This window comes from Copadichromis virginalis, linkage group LG23, assembly GCF_057382275.1.
Source record: "Copadichromis virginalis isolate Kocher_CV1m ecotype Utaka linkage group LG23, C_Virginalis_male_GT1.1, whole genome shotgun sequence".
In the NCBI taxonomy this organism is placed as follows: domain Eukaryota; kingdom Metazoa; phylum Chordata; class Actinopteri; order Cichliformes; family Cichlidae; genus Copadichromis; species Copadichromis virginalis.
In genome coordinates this window covers 16,457,500-16,484,801 of record NC_140639.1, presented here as the reverse complement: position 1 = coordinate 16,484,801, position 27,302 = coordinate 16,457,500, and the positions used below count along the sequence as shown (strand labels likewise).

General features: G+C 40.8%; 1 protein-coding gene and 1 pseudogene across 1 annotated transcript in view; one reads left to right on the top strand and one right to left on the bottom strand.

Moving 5' to 3' along the window:
* Positions 1 to 27,302, top strand: part of naaladl2 (N-acetylated alpha-linked acidic dipeptidase like 2) — a 472,039-nt gene that overhangs the window by 264,528 nt on the left and 180,209 nt on the right. The window contains exon 9 of the mRNA XM_085449971.1: positions 7,293 to 7,436. Within this exon, the coding sequence (XP_085306097.1) occupies positions 7,293 to 7,436 (144 nt within the window). The remainder of the gene's footprint in view (positions 1 to 7,292; positions 7,437 to 27,302) is intronic.
* LOC146680543 (general transcription factor II-I repeat domain-containing protein 2 pseudogene) lies at positions 10,181 to 12,392 on the bottom strand (annotated as a pseudogene).

Here is a 27,302-nt window from a genome sequence, read left to right as displayed (position 1 = left end):
CGTTGAGCGCATGGTGCGTATGTGTCGAAATAAAGGATGTTTGTGGATGAGTGTCGAAGCAGGTGATCGAGGCAGTGAAAGGAATAAAGAAAGAAACCAAGGACAGGGGTGAGCAGCATAAAACCAAGAGGGGGAAAAGAGAGGAGGGGGAAAAAAAAAAAAAAAAAAAAAAACGAGAAGAAAAACAAAACAGAAACAAAACGTAAACATTCCAATTAAATCACTGACGGAGAGTGACGGTGTTAATTCTGCTATGAAATCACACTTTAAGATGAAATCACACTTTAAGATGCGATTTGATACTGGTAAGTTAAACAGATGTTAATGCAAGTTAGTGTGAGTGGATAGGGAAATGGTGTAGCTGATTCTTATCTGGTGTGAGGTTAATACAGCCACGGAGTGATGTTGGGGTCGCGGTGGAGCTGTCCGTCCATGTACAGCCGGTCCACAGCGATGACAGCACGGGAGCCCTTCTGGATGAAGCCGCGTCGGATTGGGAAGAGGACCCTGCGTCGTTCCAAGATCTCTTTGGGGAACTGGTCGTTCACGCTGAAGTCCGTTCCTTTTAATTCCCTGCCGCGGCTTTTCACATGTTGCTTTTGTTTGAAGTGGCCGAATTTGGCCACGATAGGACGTGGTCTCCCGGCCGTAGCCCGAATGGGGCCGAGGCGATGTACCCGATCGAAGACGATGTTCTTCACAGTGTCCTCCGGCAGCTTCAGGTGGGTTTTGATGAAGCTTTTTACCGTGGTCTCCGCGTCCTCTCCAGCGGCTTCTGGAATACCAGAAAATACCAGATTATCACGCATGCTACGAGCTTGTAGATCGATAACTGTTTCTTTTATTTTTTTATTTTCTCTATTGAGCTGGGTAACATTATCTGTGAGACATTTCACCGACTCCCTTAGCGTGGCATTTTCAGCAGCAAGCGTTTCCACCTGCTGCTGGCTGTACTCCAGGGATTCTCGCAAGCATTTAAATTCTCGGTGAAGAATCTCCACCAAGGACAGCCTTGCGTCGAAACTGGACAATCGCTTGTCGATTGACTCCAATATGTCGGCAATATCTTTGCCGGCTGGCGATGTTGAGCCGGGGGAATCTGCCGGGCGTTGTCTTTTCGACGACGGCGTCTCAGCTTTGACCGGGGAAGCTGCACACGGGGTCTTCTTCATCACGAGATCCTGAAAGCACTGATCGATGTAATCTTGGAGAGTCTCTAAACTCTCCTCGTTGTTCTCCAGGGTGTTGGAGATTATTTAGACAAATAGTGTTAGTTATAAGACAATTGATAAGTGTATTTGGTAATGCTGAAGCTTAAATGAATTTGTTCAAATCTAAACTACCATTTGCTTTAATTTTCCGCCAAAATCTCCGGCGTCTGACGTCAGTTACAACATGAGTCGCTTACCTTGTCCGTCACTTCCGTCACTTACTCACCTGCCCGTCACTTACTCACCCTCAACATCTTAATAGGGAGATATTATATTCATTTGCAGCAGTTCTTGGTCTCTGTCAGAGTTCCCCATGCCATCCATGCTCTGGAGTCGGAAGTTGGAAGTCTCTGTTCGCTTGAGAGACTTCCAACTGCCCTCCAAGGTGCTCAGGAACTTTTACTCTTGCACCATAGAGAGCATCCTGGCGGGAAACATCTTAACCTGGTTCGGGAACAGCACCATGCAGGACAGACGAGCTCTACAGAGGGTTGTGCGGTCAGCTGAGCGCACCATCCGCTCCGAGCTCCCTGACCTGCACTCAATCTACAGCAGGCGGTGCTGGACCAAGGCCAGGAAGATCGTGAAGGACCTCAGCCATCCCAACAACAGACTGTTCTCTCTGTTGAGGTCAGGAAAGCGATTCCGCTCCCTGAAGACCAACACAGAGAGACTGAGGAGGAGCTTCTTCCCGCAGGCGATACGGTCTCTCAATCACACCACCACACAGTACTGACCCACACATACAGTTCTTACACACACACTGGACATTCTGGACATTGTTTTTGCACAACACTGGTCACTATATTCTTCATTTCCGGTTAATACTTGTACAGCTGCTGTTATTGTGTATATATTTATTTATATTTAGATTTCTTCATACATTCTTATATAGTTCTATATTGTGTATTGTGTATTTTGTTGTACAGTTATTTTATTTTCAACTTTAATTTATATATTTTATCTTATTCTTCCCAGTTAAATTTACCCTTCATTCTAATTTGTGTTGTACAGTTATTTCATTTTTAACCTTAATTTATATTTTATTCCTTCCTAGTTAAATTTACCCTTTTTAATTTTTCATATTTATTTCCTATCTTATTCATAGCCTTTTCCTTTTTTGTTTTCTTTAGGTCACGAGCAGTTGTCCAAGCATTTCACTGCATATCGTACTGTGTATGACTGTGTACGTGACAAATAAAATTTGAATTTGAATTTTGAATTTGAATTTGAAATCCCGCAGTGCCAGACGTGTTCCGCTGCTGAAGCCAGTGCATGTCCAGGCCCGTCTGAAGTTTGCCAGAGAGCACATGGATGATACAGCAGAGGATTGGGAGAATGTCATGTGGTCAGATGAAACCAAAGTAGAACTTTTTGGTATAAACTCAACTCGTCGTGTTTGGAGGAAGAAGAATACTGAGTTGCATCCCAAGAACACCATACCTACTGTGAAGCATGGGGGTGGAAACATCATGCTATGGGGCTGTTTTTCTGCCAAGGGGACAGCACGACTGATCCGTGTTAAGGACAGAATGAATGGGGCCATGTATCGTGAGATTTTGAGCCAAAACCTCCTTCCATCAGTGAGAACTTTGAAGATGAAACGAGGCTGGGTCTTCCAACATGACAATGATCCAAAACACACCGCCCGGGCAACAAAGGAGTGGCTCCGTAAGAAGCATTTGAAAGTCCTGGAGTGGCCTAGCCAGTCTCCAGACCTTAACCCCATAGAAAATCTGTGGCGGGAGTTGAAAGTCCGTGTTGCTCGGCGACAGCCCCAAAACATCACTGCTCTCGAGAAGATCTGCATGGAGGAATGGGCCAAAATACCAGCTACTGTGTGTGCAAACCTGGTAAAGACCTATAGTAAACGTTTGACCTCTGTTATTGCCAACAAAGGTTATGTTACAAAGTATTGAGTTGTATTTTTGTTATTGACCAAATACTTATTTTCCACCCTAATTTACGAATAAATTCTTTACAAGTTCTACCATGTGGATTCATGGATTTTTTTTTTTTTGACATTCTGTCTCTCACAGTTGAAGTGTACCTCTGGTGCAAATTACTGACCTCTGTCATCATTTTAGGTGGGGGAACTTGCACAATCGGTGGCTGACTAAATACTTTTTTGCCCCACTGTAGTTATGTTTGGCCCAGTCATGGGCTACATACATCCGCTTACATACACCCTTCTGCTAATGTTGCAAACTTAATTCCTTTAGTAGAGACAGGACTAGTCATAGTGCATTTAAATTATTTGTCCTCGTTTTCCTCTTTAGAACAAGGCTTCTGTTTTGTATTGGTGTCTTCTTAGAGCACTACATGACCGCCTGTTTGGATGTTGAGATATTGTCATGGTGTAGTCATTTTTTGTCTCAGATACTTTGGATGCAATAGATTCATTCTGTCCTATACTGCTCTTGTAGTATACTCTCATGTAGCCTTAGCTGACTAAGGTATTATTCTTTTCGTTTAGATTCAAAAAACAACTTTTGAACCTCAGTGTTTCTGTAGGCAATACAGAATAGAGCCCACATAAAGCCCACATGGAGGGGTTTAAATCACACAACAGTAACTTGCCAAGTGCACATATACATGTAAGATCCTGTAATTCCAGTTACACACACACACACACACACACACACACACACACACACACACACACACACACACACACACACACAAACAGTTGACCATTTCTTTGAGAGAGGGAAGATGAACCATTTGCCACTGTGGTCTTTTTTTCACTCTAACAATGTGCTATCCACTGGCGACCATTTTAAGTGGGGGAACTTGCACAATCGGTGGCTGACTAAATACTTTTTTGCCCCACTGTATGTACTGCATTGCAAAAAGTCCTGCCATTTTATGATATGATATACAGAAGATATACAACAGATACATTAAAATTAAAACTGAATTTATGACAGTAAGGAAGCCACAAAAGTGTTTAAACTGTTGTTTGCTGAATTGATTATATTGTTTTTGTTTTAGTTACAGTAGTAATAAGGAGGCATTGAATATATGCTTTGCTTCTCATTTGAACACATTAACTTAGAGATATGTTACAAGCAATTTTTAAATGACACTAAGTATGTATATAAAACACCTACAAATAAAGTGAACATCCATCCAATCATTTTCTTCTTATCTGAGTTGCTTTGGCAGCAGCAGGATATTCCAGATGTTGTTTTCCCCAGCAACATTTTCCAGTTCTTCTTGGGGGATCTTGAGATTTTCCCAGGCCGGATAAGATATAATCTCTCCTTTGTGCTCATGGGCTACCCTGGGCTTCTTTTTGACTGAGCATGCCAGTAAGACCTCCAACAGAAGATATATAGGAGGCATCTCGAGATGCCTGAAACATCTCCGCTGACTCTCTCATGCAAATGAGCAGAGGCTCTAATCTAAGCTCATTACCAGTGTGTGAATGTGAGAGTGAATGAATAGTGGTATTGTAAAGCACTTTGGGTGCCTTGAAAAGCGCTACATAAATCCAATCCATTATTATTATTATTATTATTACCAGACAACTTAGGCTGAGGTTAGAAACCATGTAGAGGAATTCCATTTCAGTTGCATGTATCCACAGTCTAATTCTTTTACTCATTTCTCAGAGCTTATGGCCATAAATGAGTGAGTTTTTGGAATTTTTAACTTCTCTTAAGGGAAAGTGATGACTGGATTTTTACAATAGTGGTTACTCGAGGTGGATGGTAGCACTTCTGCTATTGTTTTTTAAGCCTTTGTTACTGTTGCAATCAGTCATAATATTCGTCTACACCTAGTACATGTTGTCTACCCCAAGTATATATATTTAAGGCTCGGGGGAATGATGTTGCTTGGCTATTTATTCAAACTGCATGGACCTTAAGTAAGTGAATTTTATTTTATTTTCTTAATGATGGCAAAAAAAAGTGATGACAATTGTTCATATTGGCTGAATATTTAAAAATCATTTCTGTTCGAAGTAACTTAAAGGGCTGAAGGAGAAAAGGACAAAAGAAGAGCACAATAACAGTGAAGATAACATTGGAATGAAGATAAAAGGTGCCCAGTAACATGGACACAACTCTTCCCTGGATAGATGAAACCTGTGAAGGACAAACAGTGTTTCTGGTAGTGACAGGAGAGCAGTCAGGATAATCAGACAAGCCTGCCCATAATGATAACTGAATGATGAATTAAGCAGGATATGGCACAGACAAATAATGTGTTCTTCATCATGTGGCAGACTTCAGTGTGTTGTTTTTTGTTGATTTTTTTGAATTTGTGTCACTTTTTTGATGAATAGTATCCTGTGAAGTAAGATAAATCAATTATATTTCTGTATTTCCATAATAGTGACGTGTGTTCTTATCAGTAAACAAAAACACGGAAATTTAAACTGTGACCAACTGATGGTAATCATTTTGTTTCAAGTGTGTAATCAACCAAATAATTTCTACATATGTTAACAACAAACTGCCTCATTAAACCTCATTAACTGTACTGACTGTACAGTCGATGTTATACCAATAATCCATCTTTTATTATTTTTTTTGTCTATTACATTGAAGTCAGGAAATGGAAAGAAAACTTGAAACCAATGTTTAGTTTTCATTTGTTTTTGTTTTTTTATTACAGCTCACGAATCCTTTGGAACAAGGTTCCAAGGAGACAAAACATTTCTTTGAGCATTCAATTTGTTGAAAACAACTGAAACTGGCTGTTTTACAGCTGATCAACAGTTTCGGACCACAGTCCTTTAAAAGGCCAAATCTTTGCAAACATGTGGATTCATTATTATTTTCCGTCAGGTAGTTACAATGTCATAATTTTCTGATGGTAAAGGCAAAAAAACGTCCCCTTTTTGAACGTGGTCGGGTTGGGTCTCTCACAGCGCACAATCGCTGCTGAGGTCGGATGGAGTAAGACAGTCATTTGGAATTTCTTCAATGATCCTGAGGGTTATGGAAGAAAAAAGTCAAGTGGAAGACCCCAAAAGATTTCACCAACATGGGACATTTTTTTCTCTGATGAGAAAAAAAAATTAACCTTAATGGTTCTGATGGTTTCCAACGTTACTGGCATGACAATCCCACAGATCCCACCTGAGATGTTTTCTACGTGGCACAGTGGAGGGGACCTCTTCCATCACTCTTATGGAACATCCTGCATGTTCTGTTCCCCTGATCTAAAACCAATTGATAACCTTCGGGGATGGATGGCAAGGGAAGTTTACAAAAATGGACAACAGTTCCAGACAATAGATGCCCTTTGTGTGGCCGTCTTCACCACTTGGAGAAATGTTCCCACTCACCTCGTGGAAACGCTTGCATCAAATATGCCCAACGAATTTGATCAACAGTGATCAACAATAATGCTGGAGCTACTCATTACTGAGTTCATGTTTGGAACTTTGATTTCTTTTTCTTGGCGGGGGGTTACAGGTTTTTTTTGGAGGTGTGGTCTTAAACTTTTAATCAGCTGTAAAACAGCCTGTTTTAGTTTAAGTGTTGTTTTTCAATAAATTGCATCCTCAAAAAAATGTTTTGTCTCAGTCCCATTTCTTGTTGTTGCATGTTGAAGCTCTGATTTTTTTTTATTTTTTTTTACCTGATTTTGGTTTTTTGGGTTGTTTGTTTTTTTTGCCATTTTTCAAGTTGTCTTAAACTTTTGATTAGCACTGTATTCTTAAAAAATATTTATTTTTCCTTTGTCGTTGATTGCATACTGTGTTTTGCTACTTTGTGATTGCCTTCCTCATTCTCATTAGTTCATCTCATTTCAGTTCATTTAATGTGCAGTTAATTCTCTCTCTATTAATTTCTGTGTTCTTTTTCATCTGTCAGTTTACTGTCCATTTGTTATACAAGTTCTGTACTGACCTTTATAAATCCTGAATGTTTTCCAGGGTTAGCATAGTAAATAGGACAAAAATGAGAACTTTGAGTATTTCCATGTTTTGTTTTGTTTTTTATAAAGTCTCTGTAATGATAGAGTTACTTTGAATTACACAAGTAACAAGTTTTGTCTGTTTTTGTTGTAGCCTCTCAAGTTTCTGACTATGTTTTCTTTTTCTTTTTTTTATCTCTCTAGTTGGGTTGTCAAAGGAAGCACGAGGAAGTCTGACATCTTTGTTGGTTCAACCCATCTCTGCCCTCCTCGCCAAGACATTGCTGTCATCGCCATCCACGGGCCAGGAAGGCTCTTGTATTCCTCTAGCAATGCCTCCCAATACAGGTAAGCACACAGACTACAGGAAACCAGAGTTGCTAATAATGTCTCATTCAACAGAAAGTGTTTTCAAAAGTATGAGGGTTTTTTTTTTAATTGATAAAAACAAACCAGCTTCAATCACAAGCGAAAAGTTACAGCATGCATGAATGGGGCAGTGTATGGAGCACATGAGTGACACAGCTTTAGGACATGTTTGGATTAAACCAGGCATTATGATCAATGAAGCATTGTGCTTAAAAGCATAGGATATAGATTTATCAGTTCATCTAGGTTCTATTAGTCTCCCTTATCCTTAGGGTGCCTATTGTGGCTCGCCTTGTAATCGGAAGGTTGCCGGTTCGAGCCCCGGCTTGAACAGTCTCGGTCGTTGTGTCCTTGGGCAAGACACTTCACCCGTTGCCTACTGGTGGTGGGCAGAGGGCCCGGTGGCGCCAGTGTCCGGCAGCCTCGCCTCTGTCAGTGCGCCCCAGGGTGGCTGTGGCTACAATGTAGCTTACCATCACCAGTGTGTGAATGTGTGTGTGAATGGGTGGATGACTGGATATGTAAAGCGCTTTGCGGTCCTTAGGGACTAGTGAAGCGCTATATACAGGCCATTTACCATTTCATTTACCATTGTGAGTTTAGGGTCTGTGTCTAGAGCTTGCATTTTTGTACTGGATCTGTCTGTCTTCCCTCCAAAACCACTCTGTTAGGACAACTTTCTTAACCACTGCATATGTATATATAGCACTCATAGTTGAAAATAGTCTAGTTAGACTCACTGAGTGAAAAAGTTACACATATAACTTTTCTAAATTGGACCTCTGTGATCCTGTGGAAGCTTCCAACCCTACTGCTGTTGAGCTCTCATTACATTACTTATAGATTTTAAATAGAAAACATTATAAATGTTATTTAAGGTAGAGCAGCTTGATGCATGAATGTAAAAAGGCAGAAAGGAGTATAAGAGGTAAGAGACATATAAGGAGGATTATGTGACAGTCATGGTGGAGATTAAAGAAGGGACTGATTCATTACTATAGCTTATTGTTACTGGTTCTTTTTAGCTACTAGTATATTACCCAAAGTTTATGGTGACATACAGTTTTAGTTTAATCATTATAGGAGCATGTTTTGTGCTGATGCTTAAACATAGGTTGAGAAAAACTATGATGAGCTATTTATGCTAATTAGCAGTAACAAAATGTTGTATTTGCTAGTTCAATTCAATTTTAATTATACAGCGCCAAATCACAACAACAGTTGCCTCAAGGCGCTATATATTATAAGGTAGACCCTACAATAATACATGCAAATCCAACAATGATATGACCCCCTATGAGTAAGCACTTTGCAGTGTAAATGTCTGAGAGCAACATAAAAGCTAGTTTTGTAAAAGTAATGGCAAAAGATGTGTAAAACGTTAACTGAGAATCCATCACATTAAAGAAGAGACAAAAGAGATAAAGGTCAGAATGACACCCCTAGTGTTGACCTGTCAGTAGGCAAATACATAGAGAAAGTCAATAATTTCCTTTGTGGAGCGGCTGCAATAAAAAGGGAAAAAACCCTCTTTTAATATAAAATCATCCTGGGCTGAACTGGATTCACGTTTGATGGCCATCTGCCTCAACTGATTGAAGTTAGGGAAGAGCAGAGACAGAGGAAAGCTGAGCACTTAGAAGCAATAAAAAAATATGTCAAATATCAACCAGTGATTCTATTTACTATAGCAGGTAGGGCTGCTTGATTATGGCAAAAATGATAATCACGATTATTTTCACTAAAATTGAGATCTCGATTATTTGACGATATTTATTTAACCCTTTAAGACCTACCATAGAACCAAGTCCGCCAGAGCTTATATTATTTTTTTTACATGTTGTAGTGCCATTTGTGGGAGCATTTCAAGTTGCTATACATCAATACAACTGTTATAGCCCATATTTTAATAATATGTATGCATTAAGTCCATAGTAACTACATTAATTGCAAAAAAGTGCAATAAATTACAAAAAAAACTGAAAATCGTTTTTGTTTTTTTTACATATATTTCTACTTGGAGAAATTTAAGAGGTTTATCCCTCAAAACTTTAAATACAAAAAAGTTGCAAAAAATAGTTTACAACAACAGGAAATTTATTTTGAGTGTCTTCATAGTTTTATTTTGGAGATACAGCAATTTTTATATACTGCAGGAAAAACAAAAAAACAATCCTATGATGCAAATTTGCAAAGAAAACAGCATGTGCATCAAAATAAACTATTTCCAGCAGTGCAATAGGAGTTCTAAGCATCCCAGAAACTATTCAGAAAAGTCAAACAAGGCCTACAAGTAAAAAACTACATTTTAGCGAAAATGACGTCACTTCCTGTTTCGGGCAGGAAATGGCGACATGCGATAGTTCTCGCTGACGGCTGTTTCAATGTGGGAAGTGTTACGAAAAGCTGATCGGATCGGCAAAGCCTGTTTCTGGAATATTATGTTTTTGTTCCTGCAAGCACTTTTTATGCAATTTTTGCAAAGCTTTATGTGGAAGGAAACCATGACTGAGGACAAGCTGATGGCATTAGATGTAAGTTTCATATGCAAAAAACACTATTGCGCTAGCTTACATGGTTCAGGTTCTACAGCAGGGGTGTCAAACTCAAATACACAGTGGGCCAAAATTCAAAACTGGAACAAAGTCGCGGGCCAACGTTAATATTTATTGAAAAAAATCTTCCTCCAGATATAACAAGGAACCTTTTCTTACAGACTCAAATAAGTTTTGCTGAAAAACTGAATATGGAATAAGCAACGCTTAATACTGAACGATATAGAACTTATATAAACATATATAACTTAATATTGCACACATGCAAAATTGAAATTCCAATTAAATAACATATCACTGGAATGCATTTCTTAAATAAAAATTGTATTTGCAGCCTTCTGATTTAAATTTTAGCAGTAAACTTTTTCCCCAGGCTAATAATAAATGTAAAAATAAAATAACAATAATAAACCACTTAACTAATAAAAATATCATTAAACGTGAAACCATTCAAGCCCATGTCTGGGAGTAGCAAGACAAATTGCACAAAGAAAATGGTAATTATAGCTCAGTTTGCTACACACTGATCTACTCTGATGCGTCCAAGCCAGATACCTGGCATCTCTTCTTGGATGCTAGTTCCTCAATGTCTGGGCTCAGGCTCTGAGCTGAGGAAATCCTCAGGATCGAGTGAAGGTGTTCATTGGTCAGACGTCTCCTGTGAGATGTTTTGGCCATCTTCATTGAGGAGAATAGTTGCTCACATAGGTAAGTGCTGCCCAACATGGAGAGCATCTGAGCAGCGTGGGTGCGGAGCCCAGGCATTGTGTCAGGGATGAAATGTGGAAATTGTGAAGCGCCCACAGCATCATACTTTGATTTCAGCGTGTCACTACACTGGAGTTCAATCAGCTCCATTTGGAGGTTTGTTGGTGCTTTTGCCACGTCAACTGCAAAAGGATTACTGAGAAGTTCAAATCGACATTTCTGGGCGTCAAAGTCGGCAAACCGCCGGGTAAACTCAGTACTGAGTACACAGAGTTTTTCAGCAAACTGTACGCATGGGAACACAGCAGTAGAGATTTGCATGTTCATCGTTTGGCAGCAGGGAAAATGGCCCAGGTTTCCTTGTAGCATCTGATTCTGCCACAGGCACAATTTCGTTTTAAAAGCCCTCACTGCAGCGTACATATCTGTGATGATACGCCCCCGTCCCTGAAGCTGCAGGTTCAGCGCATCGAGATGGCTCGTGATATCACACATAAAGGCCAGCTCACACAGAAACTCTTGCTCCCTGAGCTCAGCTGTGTCTTGCCCTTTGCTTTCCAGAAACTGAAATATTTCCTCGCGTAGCTCGAAACATCTGTTCAGTACTTTCCCTCGGCTTAACCACCTCACCTCCGTGTGATACGGCACGTCTCCGTATTCCGAACCACACTCCTCAAGAAAAGATTTGAATTGGCGGTGATTCAGACCTTTGGCTCTTATAAAGTTAACTACTCGTGTTACTGCGGTCATAACATGTTCCATCTTTAGGGCTTTACCACAAAGTGATTCTTGATGTATGATGCAGTGATAAACAGTCAGCTCACCTGCACAGTTCTCCGCTCGCATCTTCTCCCGTACCCTGCCCACCAGTCCGCTCCTTTGACCACACATCGCTGGTGCACCATCTGTCGTTAACCCCACAAGTTTTTCCCATGGCAACTTCATTTCAGTTAGACATTTGGAAACCTCTTCAAATATTTCCTTCCCTGTGGTTGTTCCATGCATTGATTTTAATCCTAAAAGTTCTTCCGTAACACAGAGAGTTGAGTCCACACCACGGATGAAGACTGAAAGCTGGGCAGTATCAGAGGCGTCGCTGCTCTCATCCACAGCGAGGGAGAATGCAACGAAACTGTTTCCCTTCTCCATCAGCTGGTTATTTAGATTGTTGGCAAGTTCACGTGTGCGATCAGCTACTGTGTTTCTGCTCAGGCTAACATTTGAAAATGCTTGCTTTTTCTCTGGGCACACAACGTCGCAAACTTTCATCATACAACTTTTCACAAACTCTCCCTCACTGAAGGGCCGGGCTGATTTTGCGATCTCTGCTGCCACAACAAAACTAGCCTTTACAGCAGCCTCACTTTGTGATATGGCTTTTTTGAACATAGTCTGTTGTGAAACAAAACTTCTTTTCATCTCTTCTGCTTTCCGGCGCCTTTGAGTCATGTCCAGGTCCTTGTACTTCTCTTGGTGTTTCGTTTCATAGTGTCGTCTAATGTTGTACTCCTTGGTTAAAGCCACATGAGCTCCACATACAAGACAAACAGGTCTGTCTTTTACATAGGTAAACAGATATTCTGTCTCCCACCTGTCCAGGAAGCTCCTGTTTTCGTTCTTTCTTTTCGCCATTTTGGGAGAGGTAGCGCGGCAGTATTCGCGCGGTTGCTATGACTACAGTCAACAGAGGAGAGGGCGTTAATGGGTCCTGTCCTGACTGACGCACCAAAACGCCAACAGAGCATCCTGGGAGTTGTAGTATTAGCAGTACATGCGCTGCTTAAGACCGGCGGGCCAGCTCTAATAGTAATTTGGTATGGCCAAATTTGGCCCGCGGGCCAGAGTTTGACACCTATGTTCTACAGGGACTCAAAAATAGTTACACAAAACAGAGTGTGCTGCTCTGACCGGCTTTAAAGGGTTAACAATAACAATGTATTGAATAATGACTTTAAAAAAAATAATATAAAATAGTGTGCAAATACTGATAACAGTGCAAATGTTTGCAATATAAAAAATAAATGAAAAATGTAAACATCTATGTTTAGTGATGTAGCAAAGTTTACACACTGTGTCTACTTGATCCACGTCTGACTCGCGAACCCATAATGTTTCCACACCACTGAAGTTTTTTTTACCTCTCTTTTCAACCAACGGCAGTCACTCTCCTCTCCAAATAACTTCTGCTTAGCTTTCCGAGCTTCCCTCGGGTCCTCTTAATTGTTGTGACGCATGTTCGAAATGCAGAGCGGAGCAGCGCGAGAGTAAAGCATGAGGGAGGTGCTCATAATCGGCACAGTCATTTTTAATGACCGGTCCGTGAGTTGTTTGGTACCGGGCCGCGAGAGTTGAGGCTCAGGTGTGAAATGTATGGTTTTCAGGGTTTTTATCGGTTTTCAGCGTTATTTTGTTATCGTTTTGATCGTTAAATCTGTTTTCCTGGGTCTTTTCACGTGTGTTATGAATAAATCTTCTTTTTTCGGTACCGGTACTAGTTTTATTTTGTTGTATTTGTCCGTGACACCTTAAAGGCCGGTCCGTGAAAATATTGTCGGGCATAAACCGGTCCGTGGCGCAAAAAAGGTTGGAGACCGCTGGTGTAGAGTATATTATCAACTGTCCTACAGATGTCCTGCTGCAATCCAATTACAGGCTTTGCATGGATCCCTTTCAATCATTTTGAGTCCAGTATCAGGGCATGTCACAGTCTGTCTATAATTACACTAAAGACATCTGTCCTAGATTTGATTCAGACTAGAGCTGAAAAAAAATTATTTGGTTTAAAAATTAGCTAATCAAAAGAAAAATATTTAGCTTAAAATTTGAATCAATACATATTTAAAACATGTTTACATGTTCAATCACAAATCATCTTTAGTTCGGGTTAGTTACTTTAGCTCTGGCTTTTCTTCATCACTTGACTGGATATTAGCCCCTGTTAAATAGAAGAAAGAAGTTATTTAACAACATGAAACTGACTGCCAGCCAAAACATTTTCAAATGAAATTAATAGGTCCAGTGCTGAACTAGAAATAATTTGGAAAATATTTATTAACTGCTGGATGTTTATTAATTTATTTCATCATAGATGTGGGGATATTTTTTAATCACAAGACAGCATTAAACAGAGACGTTTAAAACAAACACACAAAAGGCGCATAAAGTTACATAACCAATAAAACATAAAATAAAGTGTTAAAAGAAAGTCTAGATTTGAAATGCAAGAATAAGTGTGTGAGATGCTGTTTCTGCAGCACTCACATGGATAACCTTCACCAGCACCTACCCATGCTTGCATATCAGTCACACTCTATGGTGACTCATGGAGTTCATAACCTGGAATTTCCAGCAAACATTGCTTGGTTAACTCACAGATGTGACCCAAATGCCTCCTCACCACTGCAACTCTAAGGTTTTGTGGAAGGGTTTAAAAAGCAGCATGTCCTGAGCGAATCTTAAGTCCTTTGTTTTTTATTCTCTATATGTTCTCCATATGGAATACATCGTCATATCATTTTATAGAATTTACTAATCTAGATTTGCAATTAGTACAAAATTTGTACACTACATTAACAGCATTGAGGTCATAGTCAAACATATCTGGTTTAAAGGATAATTCATAGTGGGTTTTGGTACCTAAAGATTTTACATGCATTCAGAGCATGTGAAAAATTTTTTAATCAATCACTGAACTGTCTAAAAATGATTTTACGGTAAATTTACTTACTTAGAATTGGAATTTAAATTGGTGACTGAGGGCTTCTGGAAGATGAGTTGTATTGTGTACAGTATCAAAAAACAAGTAAAATCTGCTATAGACGGAAAAAAATATTGAACCATACAAATATGAATCCACTTATTCCCATCCTAAAGTAAGACACAAAACAGTTACTGATTTGGAGTTTTAGGCCAGAATGAACAAGCGTGGCCTACATTTTCATTTTGGCTTGCATGGATAAGAGAAACTTGGGAGAGTTTTGAAAATAGTCTACCTGTGTGCATCGTCATTTAAAAGAAATGCTTCTATCTAATCTAAACTGAAAATCAAAACGTAAATAGCAGCCTTATTATAACAAGTTGCACATTTATGTTACTGAAAGTTGAAAATTGTTCAAATTTGATGGAACCCAAACAAAGTGCAACAATGCTGCAGCCATTTTTAATAGTATTATTTGAGACTCTTAATTTTGAATGTGCCAGAACTATGAAAAATGTTTCCAGACAAAGAGTGTCTAGATTGAGTGCTGACATTTTTTAGGTTTTATTTCTGGCACTCTGGTTGATTTGACAACACCATGTCTGGTCGTTTTTATTCATTTTTCACTGCTGTGCAAAAATTCAGTTTTTCAGAATAAGACAGCTATAGAAACTGATAAAAGAAGTTAAATTTGAGGGGCAACAGGGGACCTGATCCATTATACTCTATATTTTATATCACCTGTTACTACAGCATTGTATTTCTATACAGATTAACTGTAATATAATAGAATAAATAGTTTGAAAGACATCATTACAACAGACCTCCTTCTGCTAAAAGATGCAAACAATATAGGCAATACATCTGAGCAAAAATAATTTTTTCCAAATGTGATAATTAGGCTGGTGCTGAGAGAAAAGAAACAGAAACGGAAGAAAGCAATCAGCGAATGTCAAAGAGGCTAAGAAGCTCATAAAAGAAAATATATATGAACACTACTTGCAAGTAGTATTTAAATGTTTTAATACTGCTGTGGAATGCTATGCAATGTGTGTAAGTTAGATTGCTAATGATGAACTACATTTTTCTGAATAATTCTGATTATAACTAAAAATATATGTTTTTGTACCACTATTTTTTTTTTTTTCAAATATGACCATCATTGCACCTGTTAGTGGGTGGGACATATTAGGTAGCAAGTAAACAGTTTGTGTTGGAAGCAGGAGTGAAGACTAGATAACTGGGTCAGAGTATCTTGGAAGCTGGAGGTCTTGTGTGGTGCCCCCAGTCTGCAGTAGTCAGTATCCTTCAAAATTGGTCCAAGAAAGTAACAGTGAAGTAACTGTGACAGTGTAATGGGTGATCAAGGCTCATTGTTGTATTTGGGGAACAAAGGTTGGTCCCATTAGATGAGCTACTGTAGCTTCAGTTACCAAACAGTTTAACGTTGATGGTTGGGTGTATTTGCATCAATTTTTCTTGTGAACACATGGCATCAGGATATATAATAGGAAGGAGGAGGTAGTGTGATGCTTTGGGGAAAGTGCTGCTGAGAGGTCATAGGTCCTGCCACGTGGATGTTACTTTAGCACAAACTACCAGCCTATGCATTGTTACAGACCATGTACGCCCATTCATGGGAATGGCACTCCCTGATGGCTCTGGCCTCTTTCAGCATGATACCACGAAGCAAAAATGGTTTAGGAATGGTTTGAGGAGAACAACGCATTTGAGGTGTTGACTTGACTTCCACGTTTCCCAAATTTCAGTCTAGTCAAGCATCTGTGGTATGTGCTGAATAGAATAGAATAGAATAGAATAGCCTTTATTGTCATTGTACAGAGTACAACGAAATTGGAGTGCCACTCCCTTGGTGCAAGTTTCAATAATAAATATAAATGTAAAATATAAAAAGTACAAAAAAAACAATCGTAAGTACTCAAACAATAGTATGTACAATATATACAGGATAGCAGCATTAATATAATGACAGTATGAATAGCAGCATAATATAATGACAGTGACGGTATGGAATAGGTTCAATTGTTTTTGTGCTTATTTACTACGGTGATAGCTCTGGGAAAGAAGCTATCCCTGAATCTGTTTGTCCTGGTTTTATGTGACCTGTACCGTCGGCCTGACGGTAATAGTTCAAACAGTTGGTTGCTGGGGTGAGAGTGGTCCTTGATGATATTGCCAGCTCTGCTGAGGTACCGAGAGTTTGCAGTGACCTCCAGGCTGGGCAGAGAGCAGCCAGTGATCTTCTGGGCTGTGTTGATGACCCTCTGCAGTACTTTCCTGTCTGCAGCTGAGCACCCTGCATACCATGTTGTTATGCCGTACGTTAGGATGCTCTCTATGGTGGCTCTGTAAAATGTCACCAGCAGCCTCTCCTCCAGGTTGTTCCTCCTGAGCACTCTCAGAAAGTGGAGACGCTGCTGGGCCTTTTTAACCACCGCTGTAGTATTTGCAGTCCAGGAGAGGTCATCAGATATCTGCACGCCCAGAAACCTCATGGAGTGTACCCTCTCCACACAGCTCCCGTGAATGTAAAGTGGGGCCGGGTCTGCTCTGCCCTTCCTGAAGTCCAAGATAAGTTCTTTAGTTTTCGTGGTGTTCAGTTGGAGGTTGTTAACTGAACACCACTCAGTCAGTCTGTTGACCTCATCTCTGTAGTCCGACTCATCCCCCCTTGAGATGAGTCCAATCACTGTGGTGTCATCCGCGAACTTTATGATGGTGTTTGAGAGATGGGTAGGGGAGCAGTCGGATGTGTAGAGCGTAAACAGGAGGGGACTCAAAACACATCCTTGTGGAGACCCGGTGCTGAGTGTGATGGTGCTGGACCGGTGGGGGCCGAGTCTGACAGACTGTGGTCTATTTGTCAGGAAGTCCTTGATCCAGAGGCAGATGGGGGTGGAGAGTCCCAGGTGAGACAGTTTCTGGACCAGGATCTCCGGGATGATATGATTGAATGCTGAGCTGAAGTCCAGAAAGAGCATTCTCACATAGCTTCCTCGGTGCTCCAGGTGACTCAGCGCAGTGTGGAGCGCTATGGTGATAGCGTCCTCGGTGGAACGATTTGTCCTGTAGGCAAATTGGTGGGGGTCCAGAGTGGGAGGCAGACCGGCCCTGATGTGCTGACAGACCAGTCTCTCAAAGCACTTCATCACTACAGGCGTAAGTGCAACAGGCCTGTAGTCATTTGGGCTGGCCACAGCTGTCTTCTTGGCGATGGGGATGATGGTGGAGGTTTTGAGGCAGGGCGGGACGGTGTTTGATGACAAGGAAAGGTCGAAGATTTTAGTGAAGACTCCGGTCAGTTCGTCAGCACATGCTCTGAGAACCTTTCCATGTATTCCATCAGGACCTGCCGCCTTCCTGGGATTCACTGACCTTAGAACACACCTCACTTGGTGCTCCCTAAGTGTTAGTGTGCCAGTGCTGGGGGCGGGTGGAAATGGTGTGGCAGCTGAGGGCTTGGTCGTCTCAAAGCGGGCGAAGAAACGGTTTAGATCCTCAGCCAGTGAGGCATCAGTCCTAGATGTTGCCTGGTTATTGCTTCTGTAGTTGGTAATGTGATTGATCCCCTGCCACATTTTTCTGGGGTCGTTGTCAGCAAAGTGATCTTCAATCCTCCTCCTATAGGCAGCCTTAGCTTTCCTGATGCCTCTACTCAGGTCTGCCCTGGCCGCCCTATACGCAGCCCTGTCCCCTGACTTGAAGGCAGTGTTGCGGCTTTTTAGGAGGGATTGCACTTCGCTATTCATCCAGGGTTTTTGATTTGGAAACACCCTGACCCTTTTGTTGACGGTGACATTGTCAACACAGTTCCTGATGTACGAGAGTACAGTGTCCGTGTACTCCTGGAGGTTGTGGCTGGAGAATAAATCCCATACAGTTGTTGAGAAGCAGTCCTGCAGTTGAGAAAGGGCTCCTTCAGGCCAGGTTTTTATTGTCTTTGTCTGGGGCTTTGTTTTTCTCAGCAGGGGGGTGTAGGTGGGGGTGAGGGACATGCAGAGGTGGTCAGATCCAGCCAGGTGGGGGAGGGGTGTCGCTCTGAAAGCATGCCTGATGTTTGAATAGACATGGTCCAAAGTGTGTTCTCCTCTCGTAGCAAAGTCCACGAACTGGACAAATTTAGGAAGCACAGTCTTTAGGCACGCTTTGTTAAAGTCGCCGGCGACAATAAAAACCCCATCGGGGTGGGCAAGCTGTTGTTTGTTTATGGTGTTGAGCAAGAGGCTGAGAGCCATGCTAACGTTAGCATCCGGCGGTATATAAACAGCTATCACAATAACTACTGTAAACTCCCTCGGGATGTAAAAAGGTCTGCACGAGACTGCCAGAACCTCCAAATCAGGAGAACAGTGTGTGTGAATGATCCTGCTGTTACAACACCACTCGTTATGCACGTAAACACATAGCCCCCCTCCTCTGCTTTTACCTGAGTTGCTGTTTCTGTCATGCCGGTGTAGCGTGCGGCCTGCTAACTCGACTGCAGCGTCGGGAATCAGCGGGTGAAGCCACGTCTCCGTAATAAGAATAATGCTGCAGTTACGTGCAAAGCTTGTGTTGGCTATCTGTAGCTCCAATTCGTCAAGTTTGTGGGTGATGGATCTGGCGTTCGATAGGAAAAGGCTCGGAAGTGCTGGCCGGTGTGGATGTTTGCGTAGCCTAGCGTCTGAGTCCGACCGGCATCCCCTCTTCTGCTTTCTTTCCCTCCGTCGCCTTCTACGCTTGCTGGGCGGGCAGACCATCCACGGTGACCCTGGCGGTCTCGCTATCTCCACCAGGATGTTGTGTGTTCGCTGATAGTCGCCAGAAACAGACAAACTATATTTAAAACCTAGATCAATTAGGTTCTGGCGACTGTAAGAGATGGCGGCGTTGCAAACATTCAAAAATATCCACATTAAAAGTAAAAACGAGCACCAAACTGGAGAGCTAAGAGCCGCTGCACCCGTGCGCGCCGCCATCTTGTTTACTGGACAAACAAGTCAGATCCATGGAGACCCGACCTGGCAACTTACAGAACTTAAAGGATGTGTTGCTAATATTTTGGTACCAGATACCACAGGGCATCTTCGGGGGTCAAGTGGAGTCCATGCCTCGACGGGTCATGGCTGTTTTCACAGCAACAGGGGACCAACACATTATCAGGCAGGCGATCATAATGTCACACTTGATTGTATTTTGCCCTTTAATTTGAAGAGTATGTTAATAGGTTCTACAACTGGCAATGAAACTACTCTGTATTGGGAATACTAGCAACCTGAAATTTAGTTTTTAATGCCTCTTCTTTGTCTCAGTGCGGCTTCAGAGGCTTTTCAACTTTTCTAGTCCATAAGGTAATAGCTCTGTAACTTTAATCAAAAGTATGTAGCTAGTGAGTTTGGAGAGATTAGTGAGCTTCCAGATAAAAAATTACAAGAGAAATAGAGGTGCATATGTTGTAAGTCATATTATACACCCAGTTTGACAGTGACTTCTGTAGAGTCCTAATTTCAGTATTTTTATTCAGTCAACAACTGCTGACAATAATTCAATATTAAAAAATTTAATTGCTGCCCAAAATTTTTGCATCCATGAATACATTTGCTCTCTCGTCTTGTATTGCGTCTCCTTTTTAGAATCAGAATCAGAATCAGAATCAGAAAGGGGTTTATTGCCAAATGTTGAGCAGGTTTACAACATTAGGAAATTGCTGCGGTGCTTCGGTGCAAACATAGTGTCATAAATAGCACTTAAATAGACATGAAAAAATAAAAGTAGGGATAAGAATTAAAAGTGCTACGTAGAAAGATATATACATCAGTGCAGGTGGTGATCAGTGCCAAGCATGGAATGATGCAGTGACACAGCGTAGGGTCATGTGTTAGTGGTGGGAACAGTCATATGGTTATTGTTCATGTGTCCAACAGCAGAGGGGAAGAAACTGTTCTTATGGCGAGAGGCTCTGGTGCGAATGGACCGGAGCCTCCTGCCTGAGGGGAGCAGGTCAAACAGACTGTGTCCAGGGTGAGAAGGGTCAGCTTTTATTGTAGTTGTATACCATCTTTCCCCATGTTATTTTTTAATATTTAATTATGTGAACTTTCATTGCTGTAAAGTTTGATTGGCATGAAATGTTCCTGTTTTCTTGGTTCCACATCTTGTTCAAGTCATCAGCAGCAAATATGTCCTCTTGGGGGTTGGGCAAACGCCAGAGGTCCACAGTGGGCTACCGACTGTTAGGCCCAGTACTGGTATTAACTGTAGGGCACATGTGGGCAGGCTGTGGACTGCCCACACAAAGCAGAAAGAAGCCCATAGTGGGTCTACAGTATGCCCATTCTTTTTTATTTGCTGGAGAGAAACAGCTGTTAACTAACCTACTGTGAATGAGAAGAAGAGGTGCAAGGCCAAGCTTTAATTCTAAGAGCTACTTTAACCTGTTTTTCATCCATCCGTACACCCATCATCTTCCGCTTATCTTGGACCAGGTCAGGGGGCAGCAGCCTAAGCAGAGAATCCCAGACCTCCCTCTCCCCGGGCCACCTCATCCAGCTTATCTGGGGGAACACTATGGCGTTCCCAGGCAAGCCATGAGATATGATCTCTCCAGCTGGCCGAACTTCTCACCCTGTCTCTAAGGGAGAGGCCAGCCACCCTTTGGGGAAAGCTTATTTCCAGCACTTGTATCCCCAATCTAATTTTTTCGGTCACTATCTAAAGCTTCTGACCATAGGTGAGGATAGGGATGTCGATCAACCGTTAACTCGAGAGCTACGCTTTTATGCTAAGGTCTCTCTTCACCACAACAGACCGATACAGCATCCACATCACTGCAGTCGCAGCACCAATAAGTCTGTCGATCTCCCGCCCCCCTCACTTAACAAGACCCCGAGATACTTAAAATCCTCCACTAATTCGTCCCTGACCCGGAGTGGGCACTTAACCTCACTTAACCTTAACATCCTATACTTCCAAAAGCACTTCAGTCGAATGCCTTCTCCAAATCCACAAAACACATGTTGGGCAAACTCCCATACACCCTTAAGTATATTTGAGAAAGAGCTGGTCCAGTGTTCCACGACTGGGATGAAAAAACACATTGTTCCTCCTGTAAGTTCAACTAACAGACAGACTCTTCTTTTTGGGACCCTGGCAAAGACTTTCCTGGGAAGGCGGAGGAGTGTGATCCCTCTATAGTTGTAGCACACCCTCCAGTCCCCATGCTTGAAGATGGGAACCAAAATTCCAGTCTGCCAATCCAGAGGTATGACCCCTGATCTCCACGCAGCATTATAGAGGCATGTCAACCAAGACAGCCCTACAACATCCAGAGCCTTCAGGAATTCAGGTCGAACACCAAGGAGGCCATGCCTCAGTAACCTTACCCCCAGTGGTGGACGAGTCATTCCCTCATCCCCAGACTGTGCTTCCTATATGGAAGACATGTGAGTTGGTTTAAGGAGGTCCTCAAAATATTCCTTCCACCACCTGATGCTGGGCTTACACTGTGCGATTTTTGGCCCATTTTGAGCCGATTTTTGAGTCGTGCGACCGTTTTGGCGATCGGCCCGATTTTGGCCTTCATCGTGCGTTGTGCATCGTGTAGTATACGTGGGGTAACGAGACGCGATTAACACCTCACGACCAGCTCCCGATCATCAATCGCTTGGTCGGGAGGATTTCAAACCTGTTTGAAATCCTCGCGACCGTCGTGAGGGTGTCACCGCAGTTTGTCACACTGCGCACGCGCAAACACAAATGTCAGCGAAAAAGACGGCGCAGCACGGCAGTGCAGAGTGTGATCTGGACACAAGCGATGGAGGTACAACTTGTAGAACTTTGGAAAGCTCATCCGAGCCTTTTCGATGTGGCCTCACAAAATTATCACGACACAACAACCGTGAAAATAGTTGGATCTACACTGCTGCTCAATCACAGCTGCCTGATCAATGTTTTTCATTAGCAATTTAGCAAAGTTGATGGTGGTGGTGTGCGTGTCTGTGTGAGTGAAAGACAGAGAGAGCGAGCGACAGAATTTCTGTTATAACCTTCATTTTATGGACGCACAGTGTGAGCACTCAGGTCGCATCAGTCGTATAGTGTGAGACCCTGCATCGTGACCTGTGAACTTCTAACCCCTGCGAGTCAATCGTACAGTTTGAGCAGGAGCTGAATCGCACGACTGAAAAAATCGCACAGTGTAAGCCCAGCATGACTCAGTCAAAATCTCCGAACTCCTCCCACACCCAAGTTTTGGCTTCATCCACTGCCTGAGCCGCATCCCACAGGCTATCCACCAAGTGTTGATCAGTTGACGGGTCAGCACCTCTCACCCAAATGTCCAGAACACATGGCCACAGATCTGATAATACTGATCTAATAAAAGTTTCAAATTTGCCATTTGTTCTACTATGACTGCGGTGATGTTTTTTGACATCTTTACTACTACACAAGCAGGACTACGGATATTTTCATTGGCATATTGAGGTACATGTGTGTTCCCACTTTTGTACTCTATTGAAGCATTTTGTATATGTGAGTATGTATATAAAATGAAATGTATACAATATAAATGGAAAATTCTTTCTTTCCTGCTTTTGAAAGTTTAAATCCTTTTTTTATCTCAGTGTCTTTACTACAGTTCCCTATCACAACACTACCTTCTGCTCCCTCACTTTCTTATCCTGAGCCCTCTGTCTCTCACTTGAGTCTCTGCTCAGTCGTCATCTCTTGTTGTCCACATGCTTCCCCTATTGAACGTGTGTATGGTCTGTCTATTTCCATTTATTTCTCGATAAATCCAAGCAGCTGGTCATTGAATGGAACACTGCATTCTGCCCTTTTCCAATGTTGCACAGATAACAGTCACACAGCCCACACACAGTTCATCACGTTTATGCACCCATGTGGCCTGATGGAGTGATGCACCCCTAAAACCCAGTGGCCAAAGACATGAGTACTATTGACTGAGTGATTGGGCATGTGTGTACCACATTCACTTTATTGCTTTTTTTCCAGTTGTGAATTTGAAACTCATTAGGTTTAAAACATTTCGGTGCTTTTGAGTATTGCAGTCAACATAATTTTTTTTTGAATCCCTGAAAATCTATACCACGAGTCTTAGTTTGTAGATATTTTGGTTCAGTTATTTGTTTTTAGGTCTCTACTGGGCAAAACAGTAGATGATTTCAGTGTAGCAAATGGTGTGTCAGATGCTGTTCCAGTTCTGGCAGGGGTACTGTTGGTTTTCGAGTGGACATTTTGAATGTGTGTGAGTGTTTGTGTGCATGTGTTTGTCCCTGCTCTTAGAAGAAAGGCATCTTCGAAGACTGATCTTATTGTAGAGCCAATGGTTTTGCAAGGTAGGCTTCTTTTTCAAGTGTTTCCATTACTTCAAATGAGGCAGAAAGAGGGAAAGAATAGTTGCAAGGGAGGGAGCGAGTCAAAAGGGAAGACAAAGAGAGAAAGCGAGAGAGATGTAATCTGTCTCCAATCGATTGGCTGCACCTCTGACCACTCTTGGGATCCCACTATCATTTGTTTCCATCTGTCTGCCTCCTTTCATTTTTTTCCTCTTTCTTTTTAATTCCGTTTCTCCTTATTTTCTCTTTTAATTCCCATTCAATTAAGGCTGGGTATATTGGCTGGCCATTGGTTAATTGCTTAGGGGCCCTCCATGGAGCTCACCAGACCTTAACGAGATGATGTGGTTGCCCTCACAGTACTTTTAGCAATGTACGTGTGAGTGAATTTGTGCATGTATGTTGGCATTTTTTAAATGTGTGCATATTTAAAGTGGTGTCCAGCTTGATTATTCCTTTTATAATATATTAAATTAAAGATCTAATTTTATTAGATCTGTGTAAGACACTAGCTTATTCTGTATATGATCTATTTGATGTTAATAAATGTATAAATAAATAAATGTGCAATATGCAAGCCCATCTGCTATAACCCCACATACTTCATATTCTTGAGTTGCCATAAAAGCATTCATGAATACAGCCTTTTACATAGCAGATAAGAAAAATTTTTAACATTCAAAATGTTTAGCATTCATCTGCCAGACAGTTTATTTTATAAGCATATAGCTACCATTTTGAAATGTATAGTTGTAGCAAATGTGTTTAGAAAGAAAATACTCCTGATACCCATTTCATATCTATAGCTAAGCTATAGATATCACACATCTATAGCTAAGCACCTTGTTAACATTAACTTATACACATACTCAGGCACATTGGAGGTGACTTGGCTTTCAAAGATCCATTGACAAGCAAACTACCAACCAGCTGGTCCTTTATGTCAAATTTCAGATTTAAAATCTTCCTATTTTTTTTTCCAGTTAGCTTCCTGTTTGAATTTTAGTTTGAAACTATTGTTGTTCTTTGCGTTCTTGCATCTCTAATTGCTCATGTTAATTAATACGTTAATGAATACCTGGTACTTTTCTGTAGTCTGTGGCCATGTATTTGTATGTGTGAGTGTGTGTTTCTGATAGATGTCACTTCCCCCATGTGTTGTGCCCTTTAAAGATTGATTAATTCACTGAGCACACGCTGTCTAAATCGGGCCTTGGGGCTTTGGCGCCAACTCTATCTGAGTGGTGTGTCTGTTGACCAGACAATTACCAAGCTAGTCCATCACTATCTCTAAGGCCTGTTGCAAGCCCCAGTTTACCCTGGCAAGGCTGATTAATTGTACACACACATTTACACTTTGAAATGCCAGCAAGTACACACTTTCACACACTTTTCTGCATTCATGCATGTTCATATATCTTATTGGACTTGAAGTCAGAATCTTTGCACGGCCGGAGTGTTTGTTGAATTAGCAGATGGAATGATTGCAGATACTGACAAAGATGTGACAATGACTCATAATGTCCTTCTGATATATAATGACCCAGCAGGTGTACTTGTGATTGGTTGTGTTTGCTCATATACAGCGTTTTACTTATTTATTTATTTTTTAAATTGAAGCTAAATGCTTTTTCTTCTTCCGATCTAAGCTTGGCATATATCACAGCTAAGATACGCTTATGTAAAATAAAAGTTTAAAAAAACATAGACTTGAGACTTGAGATGTTGGAAATACTTGCAGTTTGTTTTCATTTTTTATTGAAAGTGAAATACAAAATTTAAAGAACTATAAAATATTTTACAACACGGTTATCCTGAAACCTTTTCTACTGATTGGTGGGATAGGACTGCGTTTACTTGTGAAAATGGCAGTGCATTGCATTTTAATAAGTCTAGAAATATGTTCCATCATTTTGAAAAGGTTAAAAGTTGGCATTGCAGAATGTGCCTGAGTGGTAACAGAATAAGTGCCCTAAAATATCAACGTATCAGTGACAACAGCAACAGTCCCCTTTGAAAGTCCACAACAACATGCTTTACATATAATCATGTCTTCTTATATAAGTTACTATAAGCAATATAAATGCTAAAGGAAACTAAAATAATGTTTTACAGCCAAACAGAAATCTTTAAAAAAAAAACCTCATATAAGTTATGTTACTTAGATAGGAGTAAATACTGCAATGTGTCCTTTCCGTTCAACGAACAGTACTGATATTATAACTCTGCACTTTTTATTTTTCCTTTATTATTATTCTTTCACGCTTATTTTGGCCAAAGGCACTATTACACCTCTACTGAAAGTTACAGTAGGTTTCCTATAATTCTCTAACTTGCTTTTTCTGCTACACTCTACATTTAATACCCTCTAGAAAGGCTAGACTTTATGTTCTGTGATTATATAACAGATCTTTTCATTACATAGCCAGAAAAGTATTACATCCTGTTATAATACAATGCAATATAGTATTTTTAAAACTTAGAATGATTATACAGTTTCTTTTGTGTGCGTTATTTTCTAGGTCTTTGTTTTTTCTTATTGTAATCTTTAAAATAGATTTTTAGTTATTTAATAACAGTTCAGAGATTCCATACATGTAAAGATAGATCTGGATATGCAATAAGACTTTAATATTGCAATATTAATTCTAAAATGAGGACCAAATCCTCCCTCTCTCATGGGCACACAGAAACATACTGACAGCACCACACATTCATCTTGCAGTTATTAATGGTATAAAATTGTATTTGATTAAAAAAGCAAAAAACAAAGTCAGAGGTATCTAAAAGTTTTTTTGTCTGCCTTTTAATTTTCTAATATGTACAATTCTTCTTTCTCACTCTGTTTTATCCTGTCTCCCACTCAGAACAAATGCCAAAAGTGTACCAAATTTCCATGGAAATTACATTGCAAAGCCGCAGAGGGAGAGGCGAGTGAAGCAGAGCAACTTAAAATGGCTTTATATAAAGGACTCCAAGGCCCTTTAATTACACTGCTATTGATTGCTATGTGCAGGTTTCCCACATTCATTTGCTGCTTTTTCCTCTCAACTATGCATTTAATACCCAGCAGAGAATTGCACTTAGTTGCTTCTGAATGTAGACAATTTTATAAGATTATACATAATATCTTTTTTTAATTATCTAGTTTATATATTTAAAGTAGTAGAATGTATGGATGTATTTTGTTATTGCATATATGGTTTCTTTCTTATTTCTTGCCTTAAAAATTTATTACATATTTTAATTCTATGTAATGCTAAGTATAAGTTTGTCTAATAAATCTATCCAGTAGTCAGAGTAACACAATGTTACAATGCTACTAAAAGACCATTACCATTACTAGGAGTTTATGTCTTTACCAATACACCATGGCGCTGTAACCAGGGTACATATCTGCCACCTATTCTTACTATGTCTCATTCTGCCATTTAATCAAAGAGGCTGAGATGCAGTAGATGTCCTAGAGTTACGGAAATCAGCATTAGTAAGCCGAAGTGGTGTAAATTATGAGATTGTCAAGCGG